This window comes from Dipodomys spectabilis, unplaced genomic scaffold (genome assembly GCF_019054845.1).
Source record: "Dipodomys spectabilis isolate Male_0828 unplaced genomic scaffold, ASM1905484v1 ptg000002l, whole genome shotgun sequence".
Lineage (NCBI taxonomy): Eukaryota > Metazoa > Chordata > Mammalia > Rodentia > Heteromyidae > Dipodomys > Dipodomys spectabilis.
Window position 1 is genome coordinate 8,236,183 of NW_024870679.1, and position 24,520 is coordinate 8,260,702.

The 24,520-nt window shown below is 36.2% G+C and overlaps 1 protein-coding gene across 1 annotated transcript; it reads right to left on the reverse strand.

Annotated features, from left to right (window-relative positions):
- Positions 1-14,826: 14,826 nt before the first annotated feature.
- LOC122111096 (alpha-amylase 2B) lies at positions 14,827-23,798 on the reverse strand. Its single transcript, XM_042683824.1, has 10 exons — positions 23,604-23,798; positions 22,628-22,774; positions 21,657-21,854; positions 20,832-21,062; positions 19,468-19,601; positions 18,613-18,735; positions 18,417-18,516; positions 16,357-16,475; positions 16,118-16,243; positions 14,827-15,077 (listed from the first exon to the last, which is right to left on the reverse strand). The coding sequence occupies exons 1-10, from the start codon at positions 23,769-23,771 to the stop codon at positions 14,888-14,890; spliced, it is 1,536 nt and encodes a 511-aa protein (XP_042539758.1). The 5' UTR covers positions 23,772-23,798; the 3' UTR covers positions 14,827-14,887.
- Positions 23,799-24,520: the final 722 nt, after the last annotated feature.

Here is a 24,520-nt window from a genome sequence, read left to right on the forward strand (position 1 = left end):
CTAGATTCATATATTTATGTTTACTATATTATTGACATTGGTCTATATAGTGACACATACCTTTTTTTTTTGTCAGTCATGGGGCCTGAACTCTGGGCCTGGACACTGTCCCTCAGCTCTTCAGCTCAATGCTAGTGTTCTACCACTTGGCCACAGTGCCACTTCCGGCTTTTTCTGCTTATGTGGTTCTGAGGAATCGAACCCAGGGCCTCAAGCATGCAAGACAAGCACTCTACCACTGAGCCACCTTCCCAGCCCCGGCACATGCATTTTTTATTCGTTGAGATGGCTGCCCTTGAAACAAAATCCTGATCAATGATTTCCAGTTAGCAGGTATTACAGACACACCATCTAGTCTCTTTTCCTAACTGTTCGTGTATGAATATATATCAATAATTTTTAGATTAACTCCCTTTTAATAATAGCTTCATTCCTAATTTCTATCAAAAGATTTTGCAAAATGTAAGTGAAATGCCATGATGAACATGAGAGAGGAAATGTCTGTTCTTATGTGCACTATTACCCTGGAGGTCTGCAAGTTATAAAGTATTCAGAATGAGCAAAGAAGGTGTCATTTGAACTTCATTTGAACTTTCATATAACAAAATGTGATATTTTAGACACAAGCTCAAGAATAATCCATTTAATTGAAAATCTGACCTTTGTGTTATCAAGGACTTATAACCTTTCAAAATGTAGTTATCTGAGGGGCAGATAATGTAGTTCATTCTTCAAAGAGTGGTTATCTAACTTAAACATATTAATTCAAACATAACTGCTATGGGAGTGTATTGAACCTGCAGATTCTCAGTGCATTTGGCCTGTGCTGTTGTCATAACTGTGCTGTTCCCTTCCCTGTTGTTCCTACTGAAAGCATTATCAACTCATGTTCTATTCCCACCCTCCCTGCTCCATCACTTGGTAGCTCAGTCATTATGATCCTCACTTTCCAACTTGTAATAAGTTCTTCTCGTGTCTCACAAACACCATTATGGCCCCCAGAGGAAAAGATGGAAATAAGAAATCAGCAGCTTGGTGCCCTAGCTTCAAGCCTATCAACCTAGTTACTCAGGAAGCTGAGATCTGAGGATTACAGTTCAAAGATGGTACAATATTTAATCTACATTTAACCACCAAAAAGCCAAACATGGAGTTCTGTGGAGCATTAGCCTTGAGCACAAAAGCTCAAGGATAGAGCATGGGTTCTGAGCTCAATCCCCAGAACTGCCACAAAGGAAAAAAAAAAAAAAACAAAAGAATCATCATTTTATTCTATCTGCGATTTCTCTGTTTTTTATTTCCTGTAATTTTGTTTTTCTCTTCTTACTTTCTTCTTTTGTTTCTCTATTTTTTGCTATTTTCTTTACTTCAGGATTCCTATCAGTCTCATTGATTTTTTTTTAATTTAATTTAATTTTATTTGTGAACATACTGTACAGAGGAGTTACAGTTACATGGGCAGGATAATGCGTACATTTCTTACCAAGCATTGAAGCCTCCTCCTTTGTTTACCCTTCACATCCCTTCCCAGCCTCCCCCCTCCCCCCCAATCCCAATCCTTCTCCTTCCCCCTCCACACCCCCCATCCCCCCCCCCCCCCCCCGCACCAACGTTGTAAAGCTCGTTTTGGACATGACAACTTGTACTTCTTATTGTTGCAACAGGTCCGCCTGTATGCTTAAACAACTGGTTTTTCCCCATCTCCTCCACAAGTTATACTGACATCAAATATAGTGAAAGCAGGGGTTATACTGTGGGGGAGGGACATACAAAGCAGCAAAGAGATAATCTTATAAATGTGTTAGAAACACATGCATGAAAGAAAAAAAACATTAAAATACACATCTAAGGGTTCATTTTCCTGACATCACATTATCTGACCTTTTCTGCTTGACTCATACATATACTAGATATTACAAATAAGGGAAACCATGGGACCTACGTTTCTTTGGGCCTGGCTTACTTCACTTAATATAATTTTTTCCAAGTTTTTCCATTTCCTAACAAATGGGGCAATGTCATTCTTTCTGATGGAGGCATAGAATTCCATTGTGTATATATACCACATTTTCTTGATCCATTCATCTACTGAGGGGCATCTGGGTTGGTTCCATATCTTAGCTATGGTAAATAATGCTGCAATAAACATAGTTGTGCTGGTAGCTTTAGTGTGATCTTGTTTGTAAACATTAGGGTAAATGCCCAAAGTGGGATTGCTGGGTCATAGGAGAGCTCTATGTGAAGTCTTTTGAGGAACCTCCATACTGCTTTCCAAAGTGGTTGAACAAGTTTACATTCCCACCAACAATGAAGTAAAGTTCCTTTCTGTCCACATCCCCTCCAGCATCTGTTGTTGTTAGAGTTCTTGATTTTTGCCATTCTAACTGGAGTGAGGTGATATCTCAATGTTGTTTTGATTTGCATTTCTTTTATGGCTAGGGATGTTGAACATTTCTTCATGTGTCTATTGGCCATCCTTCTTTCTTCTTCAGAGAAGTTTCTCTTTAAGTCTTTCACCCACTTATTTATTGGGCAGTTGTTTCTTTGAGGATTTGTTGTTGGGGGATTTAATTTTTTGAGTTCCAAGTATATTTTAGATATGAGACCCTTGTCCGTTGTATGGCTAGTAAAGATCTTCTCCCAATTCGTGGGCTTTCTATTGATCTTGCTAGCTATGTCATTTGCCCTGCAGAAGCTCTGCAACTTTACGCAATCCCATTTGTCCAAACTTTCTTTGATTTGTTGTGTTTCCGGGTCTCTATTCAGAAAATTTCGGCCTGAGCCAAGGAGACCTAGGGTTTCTCCTATTCCATCCTGTAATGTTTTCAGAGTGTCTGCTTTGAGTTCAAGGTCTTTGATCCATTTGGAGTTGATTCTGGTACAGGGTGATATATAAGGATCTAGCTTAAGTTTTCTACATGTAGTTAACCAATTTTGCCAGCACCATTTACTGAAGAGGTTGTCTTTCTTCCATTCTATTGTTTTAGCTCCCTTATTGAAGATTAGATGGCTATAGGTCTGTAGGTTCATTTCTGGGTTTTCAATTCTATTCCATTGGTCCTGAGGTCTGTTCTTATGCCAATACCAAGCTGTTTTGATTACTATGGCTTTATAGTAGAGTTTGAAGTTTGGTATTGATATTCCTCCAGCAGTGTTCTTTCCATTCAGGAGCGTTTTTGCTATTCGGGGTCTTTTATTGTTCCATATGAATTTTTGGATTGCCTCTTCTATTTCCTTGAAGAATGAGGTTGGAATTTTGATAGGTATTGCGTTGAATTTGTACATAGCCTTGGGAAGTATTGCCATTTTCACAATGTTAATCTTTCCAATCCAGGAGCATGGGAGGTTTTGCCATTTTTTAAGTTCTGTGTTGATTTCCTTTTTCAAGATTTTAAAGTTTTCATCATAGAGGTCCTTCACTTCTTTAGTTAAGTTAATTCCTAGGTATTTTATTTTTTGTGGGGCTATTACAAATGGAGTTGCTTTCCTCATTTCAGCCACACTTTTCTCATTGTTGGCATACAGAAAAGCCATTGATTTTGGGGGGTTAATTTTATAACCAGCTACTTTGCCAAAGTTTTGAATCAGCTTGAGTAATTTGGGAGTGGAGTCTATGGGAATCTTTAAATACAAGATCATGTCATCTGCAAAGAGGGAGAGTTTTATTTCTTCTTTCCCTATTTGGATCCCCTTTATGTCTGCATCTTGTCTTATTGCTGTAGCTAGGCATTCTAATACTAGATTGAATAGAAGTGGAGAGAGCGGGCATCCTTGTCTTGTTCCTGAGTTAAGAGGAAATGGCTTTAGTTTTTCACCATTGAGTATAATGCTGGCTGTAGGTTTGTCATATACAGCCTTTATTGTATTGAGGAATGTTCCATGGATTCCTAATTTTTCCAAAACCTTCATCATAAAGGGGTGTTGGATCTTGTCGAATGCTTTTTCTGCATCTATTGAGATAACCATGTGGTTCTTATTCTTGCTCCTGTTGATGTGATGAATAATATTAATTGATTTGCGTATATTGAACCAGCTTTGCATCCCTGAAATGAATCCTGTTTGATCGTGGTGTATGATTTTTTGGATGAATTGTTGAAGTTGATTGGCCAAAATTTTGTTGAGAAGTTTTGCATCAAGGTTCATCAAAGAAATGGGTCTATAGTTCTCTTGCTTTGATGAGTCCCTGCCTGGTTTTGGGATGAGGGTTATGATGGCTTCATAGAATGTGTTCGGTAGTGAGCTTTCTCTTTCAATTTCATTGAAGAGTTGGAGGACAATTGGTGTGAGCTCTGCTTTGAAGGCCTTGTAAAATTCTGCTGTAAAACCATCTGGTCCTGGACTTTTCTTAGCTGGGAGGTAGCTTATTGCTGTTTCTATTTCAATGCTTGATATGGGCCTGTTAAGCTGGTTTAACTCATCTTGGTTTAGTTTTGGCATGTCAATATTTGCTAGGAAAAGATCCATTTCTGTCAAGTTCTCAAACTTATTAGCATAAAGTTTTGAGAAGTATTCCCTTATAATGTTCTGAATCTTGGTTGTTTCCGTGGTGATGTTTCCATTCTCATCTCTAAGTTTATTAATTTGGGTGTGTTCTCTTCTTTTTCTGGTAAGATTTGCTAAGGGTTTTTCGAAGAACCAACTCTTTGTTTTGTTGATTCTTTCTATAGTTTTTTTGGATTCTAATTCATTTAATTCTGATTTAATTTTGATTATTTCTTTCCGTCTACTGGATTGGGGTTTATCTTGCTGCTCTTTTTCAAGGAGGTTTAGATGTGTCATTAAATTGCTAGTTTCAGATCTCTCCAATTTGTTGATGTAGGAGCTCAGAGCTATAAACTTGCCTCTGAGTACTGCCTTTGCTGTGTCCCAGAGGAGCTGGTAATTTGTGTGTTCATTTTTGTTGAATAGCATGAACATTTGAATTTCCTTTCTAATCTCTTCCATGACCCAGTCTTGATTCAGCAGTGTGTTTTTCAGCCTCCATGTGATACCGGACTTTCTTTGGTGGCTTTTGGTGTTGAGTTCTAATTTTATTCCCTTGTGGTCAGAGAGAATGCAAGGTATAACTTCAATGTTTCTGAATTTAGACAAGTTTGCTTTGTGGCCTAAAATGTGGTCTATTTTAGAAAACGTTCCATGTGCTGCTGAGAAAAACGTGTATTCTGATGCTGCTGAGTGAAATGTTCGGTAGATGTCTGTTAAGTCTAGTTGATCTATGCAGCTGTTTAGATCTGCGGTTTCTCTGTTGAGTTTTTGCCGAGTTGATCTATCTAGTGGGGAGAGTGGTGTGTTAAAATCCCCAACAATTAATGTCTTTGGATCTATATGGGATTTGAGGGACAGTAGTGTTTCTTTGATAAATTTGGGTGCTCCATTGTTTGGCGAATAGATATTTAGAATTGTAATATCCTCCTGAAGGAGAGATCCTTTAATTAGTATGTAGCGACCTTCTTTATCTCTTCTCACGAATTTTAATTTGAAGTCTATTTTATCTGATATTAAGATTGCAACTCCTGCCTGTTTATGGGGGCCGTTTGCTTGGTAGATTTTGTTCCAGCCTTTAACATTGAAAATGTGTTTGTTTTTACGGGCAAGATGTGACTCCTGCAGGCAGCAGATAGAAGGGTCTTGCTTTTTAATCCAACTAGACAGTCTATGTCGCTTAATTGGAGAGTTCAGTCCTTTAACGTTAAGAGATAGGACTAAGAGGTATTTGGGAGTTCCTGCCATGTTATCCACCTTCTTGGGGGCTGCGAAAACTGGGTTCTTCCTATGGTTCTTGGATTCTCAGTTTGGGTGCAGTTTCTTGGCCTTTGTTGCGGTCTTGTTGGTTTTCTATGTGTAGGACATCTTTAAGAATCTTTTGTAGGGCTGGTTTGGTGGAGATGTATTGTTTCAATTTTTCTTTGCTATGGAAGGTTTTTATTTGGCCTTCAGTTATGAAGGAGAGTTTAGCTGGGTACAGTATTCTTGGTTGATAGTTGTTTGTTTTTAGGGCATGGCATACATCATTCCAGGCTCTTCTTGCTTTGATTGTCTCTGCTGAGAAATCTGAGGTGATTCTAATTGGTTTCCCTTTATAGGTGATTAACCTTTTCTCCTTGACTGCTTTAAGGATCTTTTCCTTGGTCTGAGTTGATCCTGTGTGGATAATAATGTGACGGTGGGATGTCCTATTCTGGTCTGGTCTTTTTGGGGTTCTAAAAGCTTCTTGTATCTGAATAGGCCTATCTTTTTGTATGTTTGGGAAGTTCTGTGCTAGGATCCTGTTAAACAAATTTCCTAGACCATTAACTTCTGTTTCTAGGTGCTCCTCTACACCCATTATCCTTAGATTAGGCCTTCTGATGGTGTCTTCCAGGTGTTGGATAGATCTATCATACTTCTTGGACTTGTCTTGGATGGTTGTATGTTCTTTCTCTATAATATCTAGGCTGTCTTCAATCCCTGAGATTCGATCTTCTGCATGGTCTAACCTGCTGTCAAGACTCTCTACTTTGTTTTTTATCTCTTTTCCTTCTAATTGGTCAGCTTTGATAGCTTCAAGTTCTTTGTTGAAGCTCTGTTTTAGGTCTTGTATGAATTTCTTTACTTCCTTAATTTGGTGTTCAGTGTTTGTCCTCAAATCACTTAGTTGATTGGTTATGGTTTCTTTGGACTCCCATTCCTTCTGTTGGGTTCCATTCAGCATTCCCTTTGTGGTCTCCCTGACTTCCTTCAGCTCTTTGTTAATGGATTCCATGAATGCCTTTAGTGATCTTTGTGTGCTCTCTACCTGGTCTCTCAATTCCTGTATTACTCTTTGATTTGCTTCCTCCCATTTGTGGGATTCCTGCAGTTCTCTTTCCTCCCGTTCGTGGGATTCCTGCAGTTCTCTTTGAGTGTTCTCAGCCTGCTCTCGCCATTCCTCCCTTTCTCTTTGAGTATTCTCAAGTTGTTCACACAAATCCTGTATCAGTTTTTGAGTACCTTCCTCACGCTTATGATATTCCTGTATAAACTTTTGGGATGCCTCCTCTCTCTCCCTATCACGCTCATACAGAGTCCTTTGTAAGTTGTCAAACTTCTCATTTATCATGTTTGCCACCAGTGTTTGTAGAGCTATTTGGGAACTCTCCTCTGGATTGTTCATTATCTGATCTGACCCCTGATTATCAAGATTGGGAATTGAGATACCCGGATTTGCCATTTTTCTTGTGTTTTTCCGGCTTACTCTGCCCATTTGAGATGAAAATAGCACCAGTTTTGTGCTAGAACACTATCTTAAGGCAACCATCAACCAACGTTTGCATTTATACAGTCAATAGTCTACAGATACAATCTAGTTCAACAGATACATCTATTCAACATCAAACAACTACATGTTAATGGGCTTCGAACCGCAGAGAAGAATTTGGAAAACCAGAAATTTTTAGGGTTAGGGAGAGATGTGGGTAAAAATTAGGAATAGATTGGTGTGGGGAGGCACAGGGAGAGTTAGCTAAGTCCTAATCTCAATGCAGGAAATAGGTTGGGTAGGATGCAAGTAGAGAGGGTGAGAAAAAGAAGAAAGGGAAAGGGAAATGAAAAGAGACCAGAAAAAAAAATTAGAAACGTAAAAATTAATATAGTTATGGAGACTGAAAGACCATCTATTTAGAGAGGAATGTGAATATAATGGGAAAACAGGAGGGAGATAGAGGAGATGTGAAAAACTTAAAAAATGCTTAAAATATAATATAGGTATAAAGAGGTAGTACTGCTATTAAGGAATTTAAGTCTCAGAGGTTTTGGATTGAGTAATAAATTTGTGGATTAAGTGTGTACACAATGGGGGATAGGGTCTACTAGTTAACTATGGGTTTATCTGAGGATGTGCAGGACAAGAGTTAAGTCACATACAGAAGAACAAAAGAAAGGAAAAGGTGAAAAGGATAAGAAAGGGAGAAAAAAAAGATCAGAAGTTCAGTAGAGCTAGACAAAAAACAAAAAGATAATTAAGAAAGAAAGAAAAAGAGAGAGAAGACAAGAAAAGAAAGGAAAACGTACATTCACGTATTCCTAAAATAAAAATTATAAGAGGGAAAAAAAAGTTACTGGAAAACAATTATTTTTTCAAAAAAGGCAAAAATTAAAGATTAATAAAAGTTTTAGAAAAGGAAAAAAAATTTTTTTATATATATATAAGGTACCAAAAAAAAAAAAGAAAAGAGAAAAGAAGAAAAAAAAAGTTCTTTGATTTTTTTTTTTGATTTTTTTGGGAGGGGTGGGAAGAATCCTGTATCTCCCTTTTGTCTGTAACCAGCCTCTTGTTGGAGTCTCTGGTCAGCTTGAGGTCCTGTGGATTGATTGGTTTCTTAATTCAGTTTGTTCGAACAGGCAGAAAAATGCTCTGCTTTACCCAAGATTTTGAGATCCCCCTCCCAGGTTAGTTTACTGGGAGGGTGATCTGCTTTGAGAATCACAAAAGAGGGGTGATGAGGCTAGGTTCTGGTAGAGTTGAGGCCTTTCAACAAACAGTAGCTTTTCCCTGGGGCTATTTTGTGAAAAATTCACAGAGCCCACCCTGGAGCCATTCTTAGGGTTTCTGTTTTTCAATTGATTGTGGAGGCTGCTAGAGGGAGGGGCAGCCTCTGGCTCTGGTTACCCAGTGAGGAAAGCCACTCCAATGGCTGGTGCCTGAGCTGGGTGAATTTTCCCTGGATGGAGATGAGTCTGGCAGGTCACTTCGCCATTAAGTTCTTGTGACCTGTTAAATGACTCGTTTTATTCCAAGGCCTGAGTTGGAGCTCCTCCGAGCTTTGTCGGTATCCAAGATGGAGATCACCGGTGCTGGGGGGAGGAGGGGTGGCCTTCCCTCCTCTGCTCTCTGAGAAGGAGTGAGGATGTCGGGCTTCTACTCACGCCGAGTCTTGGATCCTGGGTCGTCTCTGGTCTGCAAACTGCAGGATGAAGATGTCCGCTCCTTGTCGGTTCTTGCTGGTGTTGAGTAGAATCCTCTCGCCCGCTGCGTCTGGCTCCTTCGTCCCGGACTCTCTGTGTGAGCGCTCAGGTATGGCCGCGGCTGCGGTCGCAGCTGCGACCCTGCCGCCGCCGCAGCGGCTGCTGGCAGGCGCTCAGATGTGTCTCCTTGTCTTGGCTTCCCCTCTCTTGTCTAACTCTCTGTCCTGTGATGGCACACTTGGTGTGATTCTCTGGCTTAGGACTGTTCACTGGAACTCTAAAACTGCTTTCTATGCGAGAGCTTGTTCAGATTCCAGCTTCTCCTCCGCCATCTTCCCGGAACTCAGTCTCATTGATTTTTAATGTTTAATTATCTCTAGTACAAAGGAGTCTTTATTCAAAAAAGCAGTTTATAAATATGATGCATGTGGATCAATGTCACCCTCATTGATTTTGAAGTATACTTCTTGTCATCGAATAATCAGGTAATTCTAAAGTTTTATTTTGATAACAAATTAATGTTTCTCTCTGCATTAAGGTACTTCTAAAATGAAAAGTATATTGCAGATATTTGGGGAGAATTTCATTGACACTCCCAAGATAGTTGAAGATATAGGAATATATTTGTGTATTACTATGGTTGCATGTACTGTATTTCACCACTTCCTCTTAATCTTCCAAAAAGAACAAGCTGCAAAAGCCAAAGAGAGGTCTCCAAACAACTACAATGTCTTTGTAATTTCTGACACAAAACCAGCAAATAAGTTATTGATGCCTCTGATATTAGGAACAAAAAAAAGAATTGATATAGTTGTTAAACCTACTTTTGGTAATCTATCATGAAAGCATAAACTGAATACTTTTAATATCGATTATCTATGTCCATATATTCATTTCCTGCATTGATTTACAAAGAGAAAATGTCATGTATTCTGAAACAATATCCTTTTAAAATATGAAATAAGGCTAGAACTGGAGTGCAATGATAGAATATGTGCTTAACATGTGAGAGTTTTCAGTTCAATCTCCACTACAAACCCACATGCACACATATACACAAATACATACAAATACATATATACACATATACACAAATACATACAAATATAACACATGTACACACAAATACACATTTGGTAATATCCTAACAGAAAAGCATTGTTCCTTAAGGACAATTTGTATTTAAGGTTACACTCAATTTATTGGATAGCCTGCAATATCTGTACTGTTTTCCAAAAGAGTCTAATTACATTTCTTTCTCACTATCATTACTTTATGTGTGCAATGTGAAAACATTATAGTAGAGTAAAATCCTCCTATGTCCCATTCCTAATGACTACAAATAAATTTACTGGAGAGACTTTTTGGGGAGGTACTGATTCTGGGGTTTGAACTCAGGAACTGAGTGCCATTTCTGAGCTTTGATGCTCAAAGCTAGTGCTGTACCACTTGAGTCACAGCTCCATTTCTGGCTTTTTTATTTTATTTGGTTGGTTAATTGGAGATAATAGTCTCACAGATTTTCCTGCCTGGGATGGCTTCAAACTGTGATTCACAGATCTCAGCCTCATAAGTAGCTAGGATTACTGGCATGAGCCACCAGCATGCAGTTGGAAAGACATTTTGAGAACATGATAAATCAGGGCATTTTGAGTTAGAATTTCCTGACATTAGGTTTATAAAAGACATATTTTATTTATTCATATTGGAACTGTACAATGTTCTTTTATTTGAATGGTGTACAATGTAAAAATTTCAGATTATGCAATATGAAATAATAAAACCAGGACAGTTGGTAATTCCATTTTCTTACATTTAAAACCAGTTTTATTGAGTATTAAGTTTTCTGTTTTTCTGATACTCTAAAGCCTTAGATAATAATACGATTATTGAATTCAATCAGACTGACAATTGTTCTTGCTGAAAAAGTCATGATTCTTCTAAATTTCAAATTGATTCCATACCACGTTCTCAAAACAGTAAACCTTTGATCAACTGTTACCTCAACAAGAAAGAAAAACATGAAGAAAAGGGAAAAAGGACATGAAACTAAGCTTAGGATAAGTCATTATAGAAATAACAGAAAGAAGATAAAAATAATCAAGTTTGGTTATCAGATGTGTAAAGTTAGAGAATTTCTTGAGCCAAGGCTCAGATACATTTCCAAAATAAATAGTATATGTGGTGTGGCTGGTATCTAAAACATGTGCTGTCAACAAACCTAATAAAAGGTGAGACTACAAACTACATCTAGGAATATAACAAAAATGACTTACTTCAAGACAATGTACAGAGTGAAGCTCTATATGAAACAAACATTTTCATATACACGATCATATTTTTGTTTAAATTAGCAATAATGTAGCATTTTCCAATCATATAATGTGAAAATTCAAAATTAACCTTAGTGTTGGTATTGGCTATTCTTTTTTTGTTTTTTGGTTTTTTGTTTTTTTGTCTGCTGTGGAGCTTTAACTCTGGGCCTGGGTGCTGTACCTCAGTTCTTCAGCTCAAGGCTAGTGCTCTACCACTTGAGTCACAGCGCCACTTCTGGTTTTCTGGTGGTTTATTGGAGATAGAGTCTCACTTTCCTGCCCTGGCTGGCTTTGAACCACAATCCTCAGATTTCAGCCTCCTAAGTAGCTAGGATTATAGGCACCCAGCTTTGGCTACTCTTAAATTGAAAAAAAAAAAAAAATACTGACTTCAAGATATTACAGATTTTTTGTAAACTCTTCATTTAATATTCTCATATATCCCTGCTCCAACTCCCCAAATCTAACTTCTACAGGCAATATAATCTAAGTTCCACAAGGCAAACCCTGACCACTTTGACTCTTGTTAACAAATGAATGTCTTCCCTCTTTTGCTAAATTGCTTCCTGGGATGTCACTTCTAGTACACCATCAACTTTCAGTTGTTTACCTTCTCTTTCTGCAATAACCTTCCATAACCTCAAATTATATTTTGGGCTGGGAAGGTGGCTGGGCTGGGAAGGTGGCTCAGTGGTAGAGCGCTTGCCTTGCATACATGAGGTCCTGGGTTCAGTTCCTCAGCACCACATAAGCAGAAAAAAAAAGCCAGAAGTGGCGCTGTGGCTCAAGTGGTAGAGTGCTAGCCTTGAGCTGAAGAGCTGAGGGACAGCTCTCAGGCCCCACGACAGGACCCCCCCCAAAAAAAATTTATTTTAGCCTGAGAGATTTGTATCAATGTAGAGAAATTGACACCTTTCAATAATTATAAATCAAACCGGGCTCTAGATATAAATGTAAAATTTAAAAATCCTAGGGGATAATAAAATAGAAAATCTGTATAGCCTTTAATATAGTGATCAATTTTTAGATTTAATATCAAACATATAATGTATGAAAGGAATAATTTGATCACTTAAGTTTCAACAAAAATAGTAACGTTCCCCTATGAAAAGTAAAATCAACAAAATAAATACACAATTTTTAAAAATGTGAGGAAAATATGTGCAAAAGACAAATGGTTTCAACTATTAATTTAATTTTTAATTTCTCGTAACAAATGAGAAATAAATTGAGAAACTTCCTTCCTGAAAATGCTTTTATGGTTTTCAATGCATACATCTTTTTTTTTTTTGCAACTTGTTGTTAATTTTTTAGCATTGGTACTACCTATTTTTAGGGAAGTTTTTATATAGGTGACTATAGTATCTTTCCAAAAAGACATGTTACTTTCTTCTTTAATATATAGGTTTATTTTATTAACATTGCCTCATTGCTTTAGCTAGGACTCCCAAAAATTACTAAATAGATCTTTGCCTTGCTGATTATGACATAAAGGAAACTTTTGAGTTAAATTGTAAACTCTTCAGAAAACATACTCAGAAGTTGATGCAAAATACCTCAAAATGTGGCCCTGAATGGACTAGAGCATTGTAAATGGTAAGCAAGTTAAAATTGTTGTTCTTTCAAAAAGTGAAGAAACTGGCAAAAATATACCAACAATGCCAATAAATGGGAAGATAACTGAAGCAATATAAGGAGATGCAGGGCAATTACATACTAAAGAGAAAAAAAATTGCAACATGCACCAGAAAGAATCCACTCTTCAGAGAGCTTGGTATTTCATGTTTTAGTCTCAAAAATTGTGCAATAAATTTCTGTCGTATAAACGAAACAGTGTGTGGGAAATTTACAAGGAAGCCGTAAAAACCTAACATAAAAAACCACGCAAATTTTTATCAAGAGCTTAGAGTATGGCCTTCATGCAACAATGCCTGCCTATCAAAAGCATGATGCTCTGAGTTCAGACTTTAATAATGTCCCCACCTAAAGAAAATAGCACGAAGAAAGTGAAGAAGTAATAGTAGAAAAAGAAAAGAAAAAGAAAGCAGAGGAAGAGAAGGAGGAGAAAAGAATAGGAGGAAGTAATTACAGAGAGAGATAAGAACAGAAAAGAATAAAATCATCTGAACTAAAGAAAGACAGTAAGAGGAGCCTACCAGCTTCAATCTTGCTACAAACTAGCATACACTAAGAACTGAAAAGGACATTGAATGTGTAGCATGAATATTATTGATGAGGTTCTTAAGACCAAATTTACCAATTGTTCATAGTAGAAATTGGCCAGAGAAGAAGTGTAAACGACTAGCTTTGGAATGTGATGACTGTTAGATGGATACAAATGTTTTGCTAGAAAGGAGAGCAGATATATATTTATTTTCAGATATATATGTATATATACACACCCACACACACATATATATCTGAAAATAAAATTTGGGGGTCATGGATTTTAAGAGATCATGCTAATTTCTACAAAAAATAAATAAATATCAGAGACATAATAATGCATAAAGTGATTTTATTCCATTTCTGTTTAGGAGTCTGAAAGTACAATATATCAGTAGGCCTTTTCTTTTACATCTGTTAAGCATCTCACTATGTGTGGCTTTGGGCAGGAGTTCATATGACCAGGATTACATGCAGTACAGGAAGCCAGAAAGGGATCCAAGAGTCAGCCATGCTGTTTTGATACAACTCACTCTCTTGGAAATTAACCAAATTCCCATAACAACTTGCTTCTATCCTTCTTTAGGCAATATCTTCATTGGCTTACCTAATGCTCATTAAGCACCAACTCTTGGAGGTCCCATTCTTCTCACATCACCACAATGTGGACCAACCCTTCAACACAAGAAAAACTTGAAGATGTGTTCAACTCAAAGCAGGGAGTTTTAGTTGAAAGATTTTTTCATTTGATCTGAGAGCCCGCTGAGGCCAAAGTTTGTTTTGCAAACATGTGTGAACTGTACAGTATCATTTGCACAAGTGTAAGAAATCATCTTTGGTAAAAGAAATAATCTTTGGTACGTTTTCTTTTAAAATCATGACAAAGGAAAGAAAAATCCAGAACTATTCTGAAAATGGTTGTGAATGAAACCAGTTTTTCTCCTTTCACATATTGTTCTAAACACTCTAAACTGTGCTGAGAATTCTTCTTGAGATAAGAAAGAAATTGCATAAAGAACACAAATCAATGCTGCCCTTCTAAGAAGAGAGTTAGTCTAGAAAATCCTAGGATTCCTGCATTACATATTTTGGGTAATAATCCTCATTAAACCATCTGTGCATAGCTTAAGTCTACAGAATAGTGTAGGCAAAGAGAAATTATACGTACATAACAGAAAAATACTGTTCTTTCTCCATATGTGTATATGTGTGCAGGTGCATGTATGTATTTGTTAAATTGATTTTGTGAGCTCTTAGATATTGTTTTGACGAATAAAGTGGCTTTTCTCACATAAAATGGTATCTTGGCCATAGTTACCCTGTAATTGTTTGAGTATATGTAATTCTCTAATCTTTTCATTATTTTTTCACAATGATTATTTAAAACTATTCTTATGTCAGAAAATTGTAGTAATTAAAAATGTAAAAGAAACATTTGTTAATACACTGTTTACATATATATATATATATACTTAATTTGCATCTTATAATTTAGCTTCAGTATGAATAGCAATAAATGGGTCTTCTGCAAAGTTGCTAATGGAAAAGTGAGCTCTACCATCACTGGAAACAGAGATTTTGATTCCTGTGCAATCGCCCTCCACTTTATCTCCAGAGATAACATCACAGTAAGTTCCACTTGAAAGACCAGTTTGCAAAGTTGATGATAATGACCTAAAATATAAAGATAACAACTAACTTAAATTCAACACAGAGAACTTCCAGACTGCAGGCTATCTGTAAAAGAAATAATCAGTATTGACCTCTAATCAGTCAAGGTCACAACAAAGAACAAAAACATAAACAGAGACCTATGAGTGGGTGTGAAAGTTTCTCAAGACTAACATGATTGTGCAAAAGATCTAGAAACTCCTAGTCAGTGATGAAAATAAAAATGAAAATGGAAAAATATTAATGAAAATGTTCAAAGAGAACAGCACCCTTAGATAATAGTGCAGAAATATTTTATTATATATGTGTGTGTGTGTGTATATTCCTAAATAATTTTTATTTACTCAAATTTGAGCCTAAGAAAGTTCTAGTTATTTTTGACAACAAGCATAAATTCTCAAAAAATAAAACTTCCACAAGGCTTGTGGAAGTTTTGATGATGTGAAAACACTAACATTGATATATATATATATATATATATATATATATGTATATATATATATATGTGTGTATATATATGTAATATGTATATATGCATGTAAATATACATATATATGTCTCTTAAGATTAAATTAGTACTCTCATCCTTTAAGAAAAAGAGTGGTTGATATTTTCATAAAATATATATTCTATTATTTAATTCTTGATTATTAAAACATAATTAGGCTAAAATTATTGAAATGTTGGCCTCAGACAGAGACAATTCACCTGTGTGTAGAGGGATCGCCTGCACTCTAACCTTATGTATGAATCTTTAGAATAGGGTAATGGGGCAATAGTATCGCAAAAGAAAGTTTAAAAGCTAAAACTCAAAAAAAACTTACCATAAGATGAAATTTTCTCATATATATATATTAATAATATTATTTGTCACAGAGATAGAAAATTAGAGCATATATACCAAAGGTGTAGAGATTGAAACTATAAATCCTTTCAATTTTTATCACAACAATATCACAATGAAATCAAGTTGTTAACTATATGGTGATAGTAAAGTAATAAAAAATAATGCGAAACATAAATTGTTTCTAACAGCTACTTACCAGTTATCATTGTTAAAGACAATGAATCCTCTGTTTCCTCTTCCAAAGGCTACTTGGTTGCTTCCATTATCCCACCAGTTGGTAAAAGGCTGGCCATCAACTACATTTCGAAAGGCAACCATATTCCTACAAGTACAAGAGCACATGAAAAGCTGCATCCGTCAGCTTCAGGAGATGAAATCAAACATTAGGCAAGGTCCCTATCCAGGAGTATCACTAGGTAAATAAACATTCCTAACCTGATTTGACGCCAGCGATGTTCACAGACCCAGCCATTGCCACAGGTGGTGTCAGGATTAATAGTGACTTCTTTAATCATTTCATTATTGTTGGGAGGTCCAACCCAGTCATTGACATCCTTAGTTACAGAACACAAAATTTTAATTTTAGCATGCATGTGTTAGCTGCCCTCCTCCTTCCTCGCTACACTAAACCCAAGTGATCCTTGTGTTTCTGTGTCCCTGCCCTGTCATCCTATTGTTCACGTTCCTTTACTGAGTCCTCATCGTCGCTAGGGACTCGTGCTCTCCAGGGACATATTTCAAACAAGAGTAGCAAATTTTTCTCATTTTTCCTTCCAAGAAATGGCTCGTTGGGATCACCAGAAAGCAACTCATTGAAACTGCAAGTCCATTTGTTTCAGGAGTATTAGAATCAAACAATATGTCCCAGTGGGAATAGCTGAAAAAATCTTCATATATCAAACTTATAGGAGACTATTTTTTCTCATCTGTAAAACAGGAATATCAATTGGTTTTATTACAAAAAATAATGCATGTATTGCGGCAAGAGGACGGCTGGAAAGGATGGTGGAGAATGATGAAAAGTGTGACATTAGTTAAGATGTATTGTGCCCATAAACTGCCTTGTTGAATGGCAACTCCTTTGTACAACTATGTAAAGATCATAAAAAATGAATTTTAAAATAATGTTATATTACTTTTGAGAGAATCATTATAAATACTGTTTGTAATAATTGTTAGGTTTTATACCATCTTCTAAATAAACATAATATCCAACACATCCTAATACTGTTTACTAAATTGGTAAAAAGTTTTAATATGCCCCTTTCTGGTGGATAATACTTGGAAAGATATTTCTAGAATGACATCAAAATAAGTAGGAATTTCAGTGTATAGAGACCATTTACATTACATTTAGGGATTTCATGATGTAGACATATTGGTTAAATAGAAGCACAATAGGAAAAATAAATGGGCAATTTTCATGACTTCTGACATCAGAAGAACAATTAGTGGAAGTTGCAGAAGCTGACTCAATATAAAAGGGATGCATTACAAAATTAAAGCTATCCAACAAAAGAAAGAATTGCTGGAGAGGTGAGTCGGGTACTCAAATTGAAAAAAAAAAATAGAAAACTTAAAAAATAGAAATGTATCTATTATACTTGCCTGTAACAGGAATTTGTTTAGTTCTAAAGTTTAATATGGTACTACTTCTGAAATTGTTTTTTTAATCTTAGCTTTTAAATTATATTTATATCCTGATTTTCAGTTCTTGATTGAAATAGCTATTTTAATTACTGTCTTCCACACTCCCAAATACTTTTCATGTAATTTTTATGAAATAATCTGAAATTTTATGTGCTGTGTGTGTGTGTGTGTGTGTGTGTGTGTGTGTGTGTGTGTGTGTGTGTGTGCTTAAATTCAGGGCCTGGGCACTTTCCCTAAGTTTTTTTGCTCAAGGCTGGACCTCTACCACTTGAGCCATAGCTCACTTCTAGCATTTTAGGGGTTAATTAATTAGAGATAAGAGGCTTACAGGCTTTCTGAGTAGGTGTGAGACAACAGTGCCCAGATAAATTTTTGTTCTTTAATAAACAATTTTCCTTCTTCTGATAAAACATTTTTTTCTATTTAAACTCAGCTCAACTGAGTACTTTCTTTGCATTCTATAGATATTATTTAAAAACAAGTATTTTCTAGTCCTGATATACTGGCAGGAACTATTTATATATGCTAACGTATGTAATCCCACATTAACACTATAAGGTAGATATTTTAGAAAGCACACATTTTATAGCTCTTTATATCTTGAATTTATTGTCACCTTTCTTCCTTGATAGTAGAGGGTGAATGTTTGCTGGTTATCCTATTTCTGAAACAATTTTATACTTCTTTGGCAAGAAATAAATTTTTACTTCTCTCCTTTGCAATACTAAGAACAGAGTTGAACCACAAGCTACTATTTTAATAAGTGCATGATAAATAAATGCTGAATGTAATAATGTCATATAAAGCTAAAACAGAACTGCTCTTTGAGCAATTCTAAAACTTACTTTTCCATTTTCAAAGTATCTTGGCCAATGATAGCTGGACATTACTCGTGTAAAGCCATACGGATGAGCAAGCATGAATCCAACAGCCATTTTGTACATCCTGAAAGTTACAGCATGATGATTAATGGAAGGTAGGAGAATGCACACGATCGTGTCTAAAGGCAGGTTCATAACAGTGGAGAACATGGTTTCCTACCTGGCATCCCAGAATGTAAGGATGGATGCTCCTCCAGCCCCGTGTCCTCGCTGATTGTCATGGTTATCCACAAAGACCAGGGCTCTGTCAGAGGGCATGAAGCCCCAGCCTTCTCCCCAGTTCCTAAAAATATTAATAGACTATTAATATTAACATATAGTCCTTTAAAAGTGATTTAAAGTAAAATAACTGAATGGCTCTTTCTTAGTATTTTTGTTGTGTTTGTGTGGGAAGGGGAAGGTAAGTACACTCATTAAATCTGCAAATAAACTCCATTTTGTATGGGTAAATGGATTACTTGTATTCTATTCAAGTTACCTATAAGAATTTTTTTTATTAAAAAAGCTACTTTTAGCTATTTCAATATATTGCATTGTCCATGGATTTCAAAAGAGTCAACATATACAACACATTACACAGAACACTCAAAAGTGTTTTTAAAAATCTGCCTCCAGTAGATACTACTGAGGTAAAGACATTTTAATATTTGAAATTAAGTGATTGATATGAGACTTAAATTACACATATGGCCACATTGTTGGCACTTAACACACAGTAGAATCCTTTTAATACTCATCAACTTTGACAGACTATAGGCAAACATGACTAAAATCTAATATACTCATGTCATCTATAGGTCAACAATCTCAAAGTGATGTTTGGGTTTAGAGAACACTTCTATTAAAATTCGTTTTCCAAACGAAAAAAAGATGATGAATTGGTGTTTGGAAAAAAATAAGATGCATTATTAATGACCAGCTTCTTGACAGTTGTCTAGAGAGAAAGGCTCTAACTGGAGTAATATGATTAGCTCGTCTATAAAGAAATTCAAATAAACAAGCATAATCTGTTTACTTTAAGTAAGCCATCTTCTCGCCATTCCACTTGCGGATCACTGTACCCAGCTTAGCCCCATACTTGAATTCTGTCACACGGCCGGTTCCAAAGTACTCACTACTTGAAATTGCCTCACCTCCCAGATCAATGACCTAGAAGAAACAAGGGAAAATACCTTGATAATGTGAATTTTAAACTATTTTAGTGTGCAGATTAGTATGCTTTTAAAAAGCATAGCTTAAACCTGATGTGGAAGAAATAATTTGTATTGTCACAGCTCATTGAATTTGCAAACTTTATAGACCATGATAATGACAATTTGCCTTGTGAAGGTTAAAATGTGTTTGTGACTTTAACTAAGTGTCACTATTCCACAATACTGTGAAATATGTGAAATTTATGTAATCACCTAATCTCAATTTTTAAAAAAATAAGTGAGAGAAGGGATGGGTTAGGAGTGATGGGTAACAATGTTGTCAGATACCTTGTACTCATAAAATGTTTTGTAGAATGGGAACTTCTTTGTACAACTGTTTAAAGATAATAATAGTAAAATATGTTTAAAAAAATAGCTTAAAACAAGTCTTTTGTACTGCTCAAAATGGTTTCCTTTAGGTGAAAGATGCTTAATTTTTTTATAAAATATTGTCACAATCTTGAAATAAAACCTAGATAAATGTGAGCTATTTGTAAAGTTAGTAGTTTTTCTGTTTACTGATAATAAACTGAATATAAAACATTCATAAAGACAGTCCCATTCATAAGACCCTCAAAAATGTACCTAGAAATAAAATTAAATACAGAAATTAGTACCTCCATGGTGAAAAATGTAAAATACTGGGGCTGGGAAGGTGGCTCAGTGCTTTCTATGCATGCATGAGGCCTTGGGTTCAATTCCTCAGCACCACATAAGCAGAAAAAGCTGAAAGTGGTGCTGTGGCTCAAGTGGTAGAGCACTAGCCTTGAGCTGAAGAGCTGAAGGACAGCACCCAGGCCCAGAGTTCAAGCCCCACAACCGACAAAAACAACAACAACAAAAAAGTAAAGTACTGTGAGGCCCTAGTGGCTCACACCTATGATCCTAGCTCTTCAGCAAGCTGAGATATGCCTAAATACACACACACACACACACACACATCTCTCCAACTAGCCAGCAAAAAATGCCAGAAATGAAGGCATAGCTTACATGGTAGAGCCCCACTGGGATGGTGATTGAAAAAGTGAAGAGAGCTTTTTCCAGGCCCTGAGTTTTAAGCTCCAGAAATTGCTCTATGTAAGTGGCCCAGAAATTAACCTAGAGAAATTTCATATTTACATATTCTCTATTTATTTTATTTGCTTTGTTTACATTATTTTACATGCACGCATACGTATTGATGTACCTCTTGGTAGATGAAAGGCCTGCTTCCTTCAGGGAACCAAGTTATATTGAGATGATGCAGTTTATCCAGTACCACCTTGATGTCTCCAGGCCACATGTGCTTAGCCGCATCAAGCCTGAACCCTGCTACTCCAATGTCAATTAGATGGTTCATGTAGTCTGCAACCTTGGTACGAACGTAATCTTTCTCAAGTGCAAGATCAAGAAGACCAACTAGACGACAATCTCTGACCTGTTTGGGGTAAAATTTTTGTTATTGATTCACTAAACCTTATGTCTTACCTGACAATCTATATCATTATTTATTCATGACTTATTTATATATATTTCCATAGTGCTTTGACACAGGGCACTGTGGTGCGCCTTTGAATTTTTTTATTCTATAAAAATGGAGAATGTAGGAAATGAAGAAGAGGGGCTTCTTAGTAATTTGAAGTGATTTGGGTTTTTTTCTATTTTTCTTTCTTTGTGAATTGTGCCAGATCTCAAACTCTGGGTGGCAGGTTAGTAATCTGCCACCCACCTGTATTGCAGGAAAGACACATGATTGTGGAAACATTTGAATATTGATTTGAGATCCCTTCAGATATTTATAGTCTGGCCTCAAATTCCAAGATCCCCAAGTCCTCAGCTTTTTGAATGCTGGGATAACAGAATGTACCACCACCCTCAATTGAGAAACTTCCTTCCTTTTGTAGTTAGCCCTGGAAGCCAGTTTTTCCTAGGAATTTACTCGAGCATTTAAAATGATATTAAATAAGATACAGATTATTGATTGCAGGACTAAGGAGTGCTTTATTCTGATCATTGTTTTAAAAAAAATTACCTGGGCAGCATCATTATAGTTCTCAATGCCTCCACTTCCAGATCTACATTTAACATCATTGAAATCCCAGCCATAGTACGGCACTGCAGGAAAAGCTCTATTCTGAGCATCGAAGTAGCTTCCACAAGTGCTGTTTGTTCCTGAACTCCCCGCTTCACTGCACATGTGATTAATTACAGCATCCACGTAAATATGGACCTGAAAACCAGAGTCTTTTTCAGTTTGACTTTAAGGAGAAACATAACACATCATTGATTATAGTATACAATCTGAAATAAAGCTCCAACTACTATAAAATGAAAATTGGCAACTCTTCTGGTTACTCAAATATCTATGCAAAGATAAATGGAGAAAACCAGAAATTATCATAGCTATAAAGAATGGGTCAACTGATAAAAATATCAGTTGAAAAAGGAGGATTATTGATTGTTGAAATTTCAGTGGGTCACAAGGAGAGAAAGCAGTTGGCCACTATTTTTTTAAGCATCTCAGCAGATGCATGTAGATATTGCTCTTCTATTATGATGCTCAGTAGAGGAAGAATATTTACCATTAAAGTCAGTGATAAGGAGGCACACTCAAAACCTATGGCTAGACAATAAATCACATGAAAAAAACAGCAACCATTGTAATACAATTCCATCTCCTAACCAGTAAAGTGCTCCAAGGAAATGTGTATAGTTATAACAGTTAAAAGATAATATTTGGCCTTATAAGTAAACTCTTCTTGAAAACTGAAACTATCTCTTCTTTAGTAGATGAATGGTATGAAAACAATATTTACAAAATTGAGACATAAGGCAGTATTTAATTTTGAGTTAAAGCTAGGTGATTCAGTAAAATTTCTAAAGTTTTAAATATGAATTGTTTAGTCCTCAAAAGTACATGAGATAGGACAATGAAATTAATTTTTGTATAATATTTTATATTTTTTGTGTGTAATATTTTGAAAGAATCTTTAATTCACTTACCCCAACATTGTTGCACCTAGTCACCATGTCTCTGAATTCATCTTCATTCCCAGATCTTGTGCAGATGTTATAGCTGATGGGTTGGTATCTTTCCCACCAAGGTCTTGAAGGGTTGTGAACTACAATGTTTTCATTGGGTGGAGAGACCTACAAAATTAAACAATCCATAAATGACAGATTATGGATTACATTATATCATCAAATGCTCTAGGTAGCAATCAGTAATATAAAATATTACTGGGTCTCATTATGCAGATATGTTGTACTTTTTTTTCTTCTTTTTTTATTTTTTATTGTGAACATACTGTACGGAGGGGTTACAATTACATGGGCAAGATAATGAGTATATTTCTTATCAAGCATTGTTTACACATTGTTTATCCTTTGTTTACCCTTCACATTATGTTGTACTTTTTAATGACTTGAAAAAAGTTAAATGTAGTTAGGCCCTGATGGTTCACACCTGTAACTATGGCTACTGAGCGTGCTAAGTCAGCCCAAGCAGGAAAGTCCATGAGAATCTTCCTATTAATCACAGAAAAAACTGGAAGTGGTAGAATGCTAGCCTTGAGCAGAAGGAGCTCAGGGACAGTGCCCAGGCCCAGAGTTCAAGCAGAAAGAACAAAGAATGAAAGGAAGAAGGAAGGAAGGAAGGAAGGAAGGAAGCAAGGAAGGAAGGAAGGAAGGAAGAGGAAAGAGAGAGAAAGAAAAGGAAGGAAGGAAAGAAAGAAAGAAAAAAGGAAGGAAGGAAGGAAGGGAGGGAGGGAGGGAGGGAAGGAGGGAGGGAGGGAGAGAAAGGGAGGGAGGGAAGGAGAGAAAGGGAGGGAGGGAGGAAGGAAAGGGAGGGAGGAATAGAGGAATATAACACTGCCAACAACCCTGAAGGTTTTCTTTTTTTAGAAAACTGATTAACAGCTGAGAGATGAAGTGCTGTTGTGTACATATTGAACTTTGAAATTTATCCTGTAATACTCACCTGGACTCCTCCAAATCCATTGGGGGCTAAATACCGTTCACATTCCTGAGCTATGTCAGCCCAGCGCCACTCAAACAGGTGGACTATAGATGTTCGCCCCACTTGAGTATTGGGGGAATACTGAGCCCAGCAGAGCCCAATGGCTGACAGCAACAGAAAGAACTTCATGTTGCTTTGCAGTTGTCAGAATACGTTCTAGCAAAAAAAGAGCAAAACACTGTATTGGTTACAATAAATATATGAACAGTATATTCATAATCTGAAAAGCACTATTAGCAATAGTGTTGACTCATTCATAAAGTACCCCTACGCCAGCCTAAATGGCTTCTTAAACTCATGAGGTTTTTTACATTGAATGAACATTAAGTTTTCATACATCTGAGATTTACATATAATACATATACTCATTGTTCAATAAGAATAAGAAGTTTATTTTCTTATGTCCCCTAGTAATAGAAGTTATAATTAGAGGTAGCTAAGTTTATGCTTAAAATCTTATTAAAGGGGATAATTAAAAGGATGACTCTGATTAAGGACTATACATAGAAATGAACATGCTACATTGTAATCCCCTTGTACACCATTTGAAGTTTAAAAACTAGAGGTATTTATTAAAATGAAGGAGATGAGAAAGTGCCAACTGTAAGGAAGAGCATTAAAAGTACTATAGACTTTTGCTTTTTTTCAGCCAATCACAAACTAGTCACGTTTGGTCAACATGTAGGTTTTATGCATATTTATATAGATGTTTCTCATATTTTAGACACAGTTTTATATACTACAGGTTGAGATTTCAACTGTTTTCTTTTTTTCCTCTATGATTCCCCTCCACCATTTTTGTCTGTGATACACATTCAACTGAAGCTACTTATATATGAAACTTACCCATATATTCTCGAGCATAATTAATTCTTCTG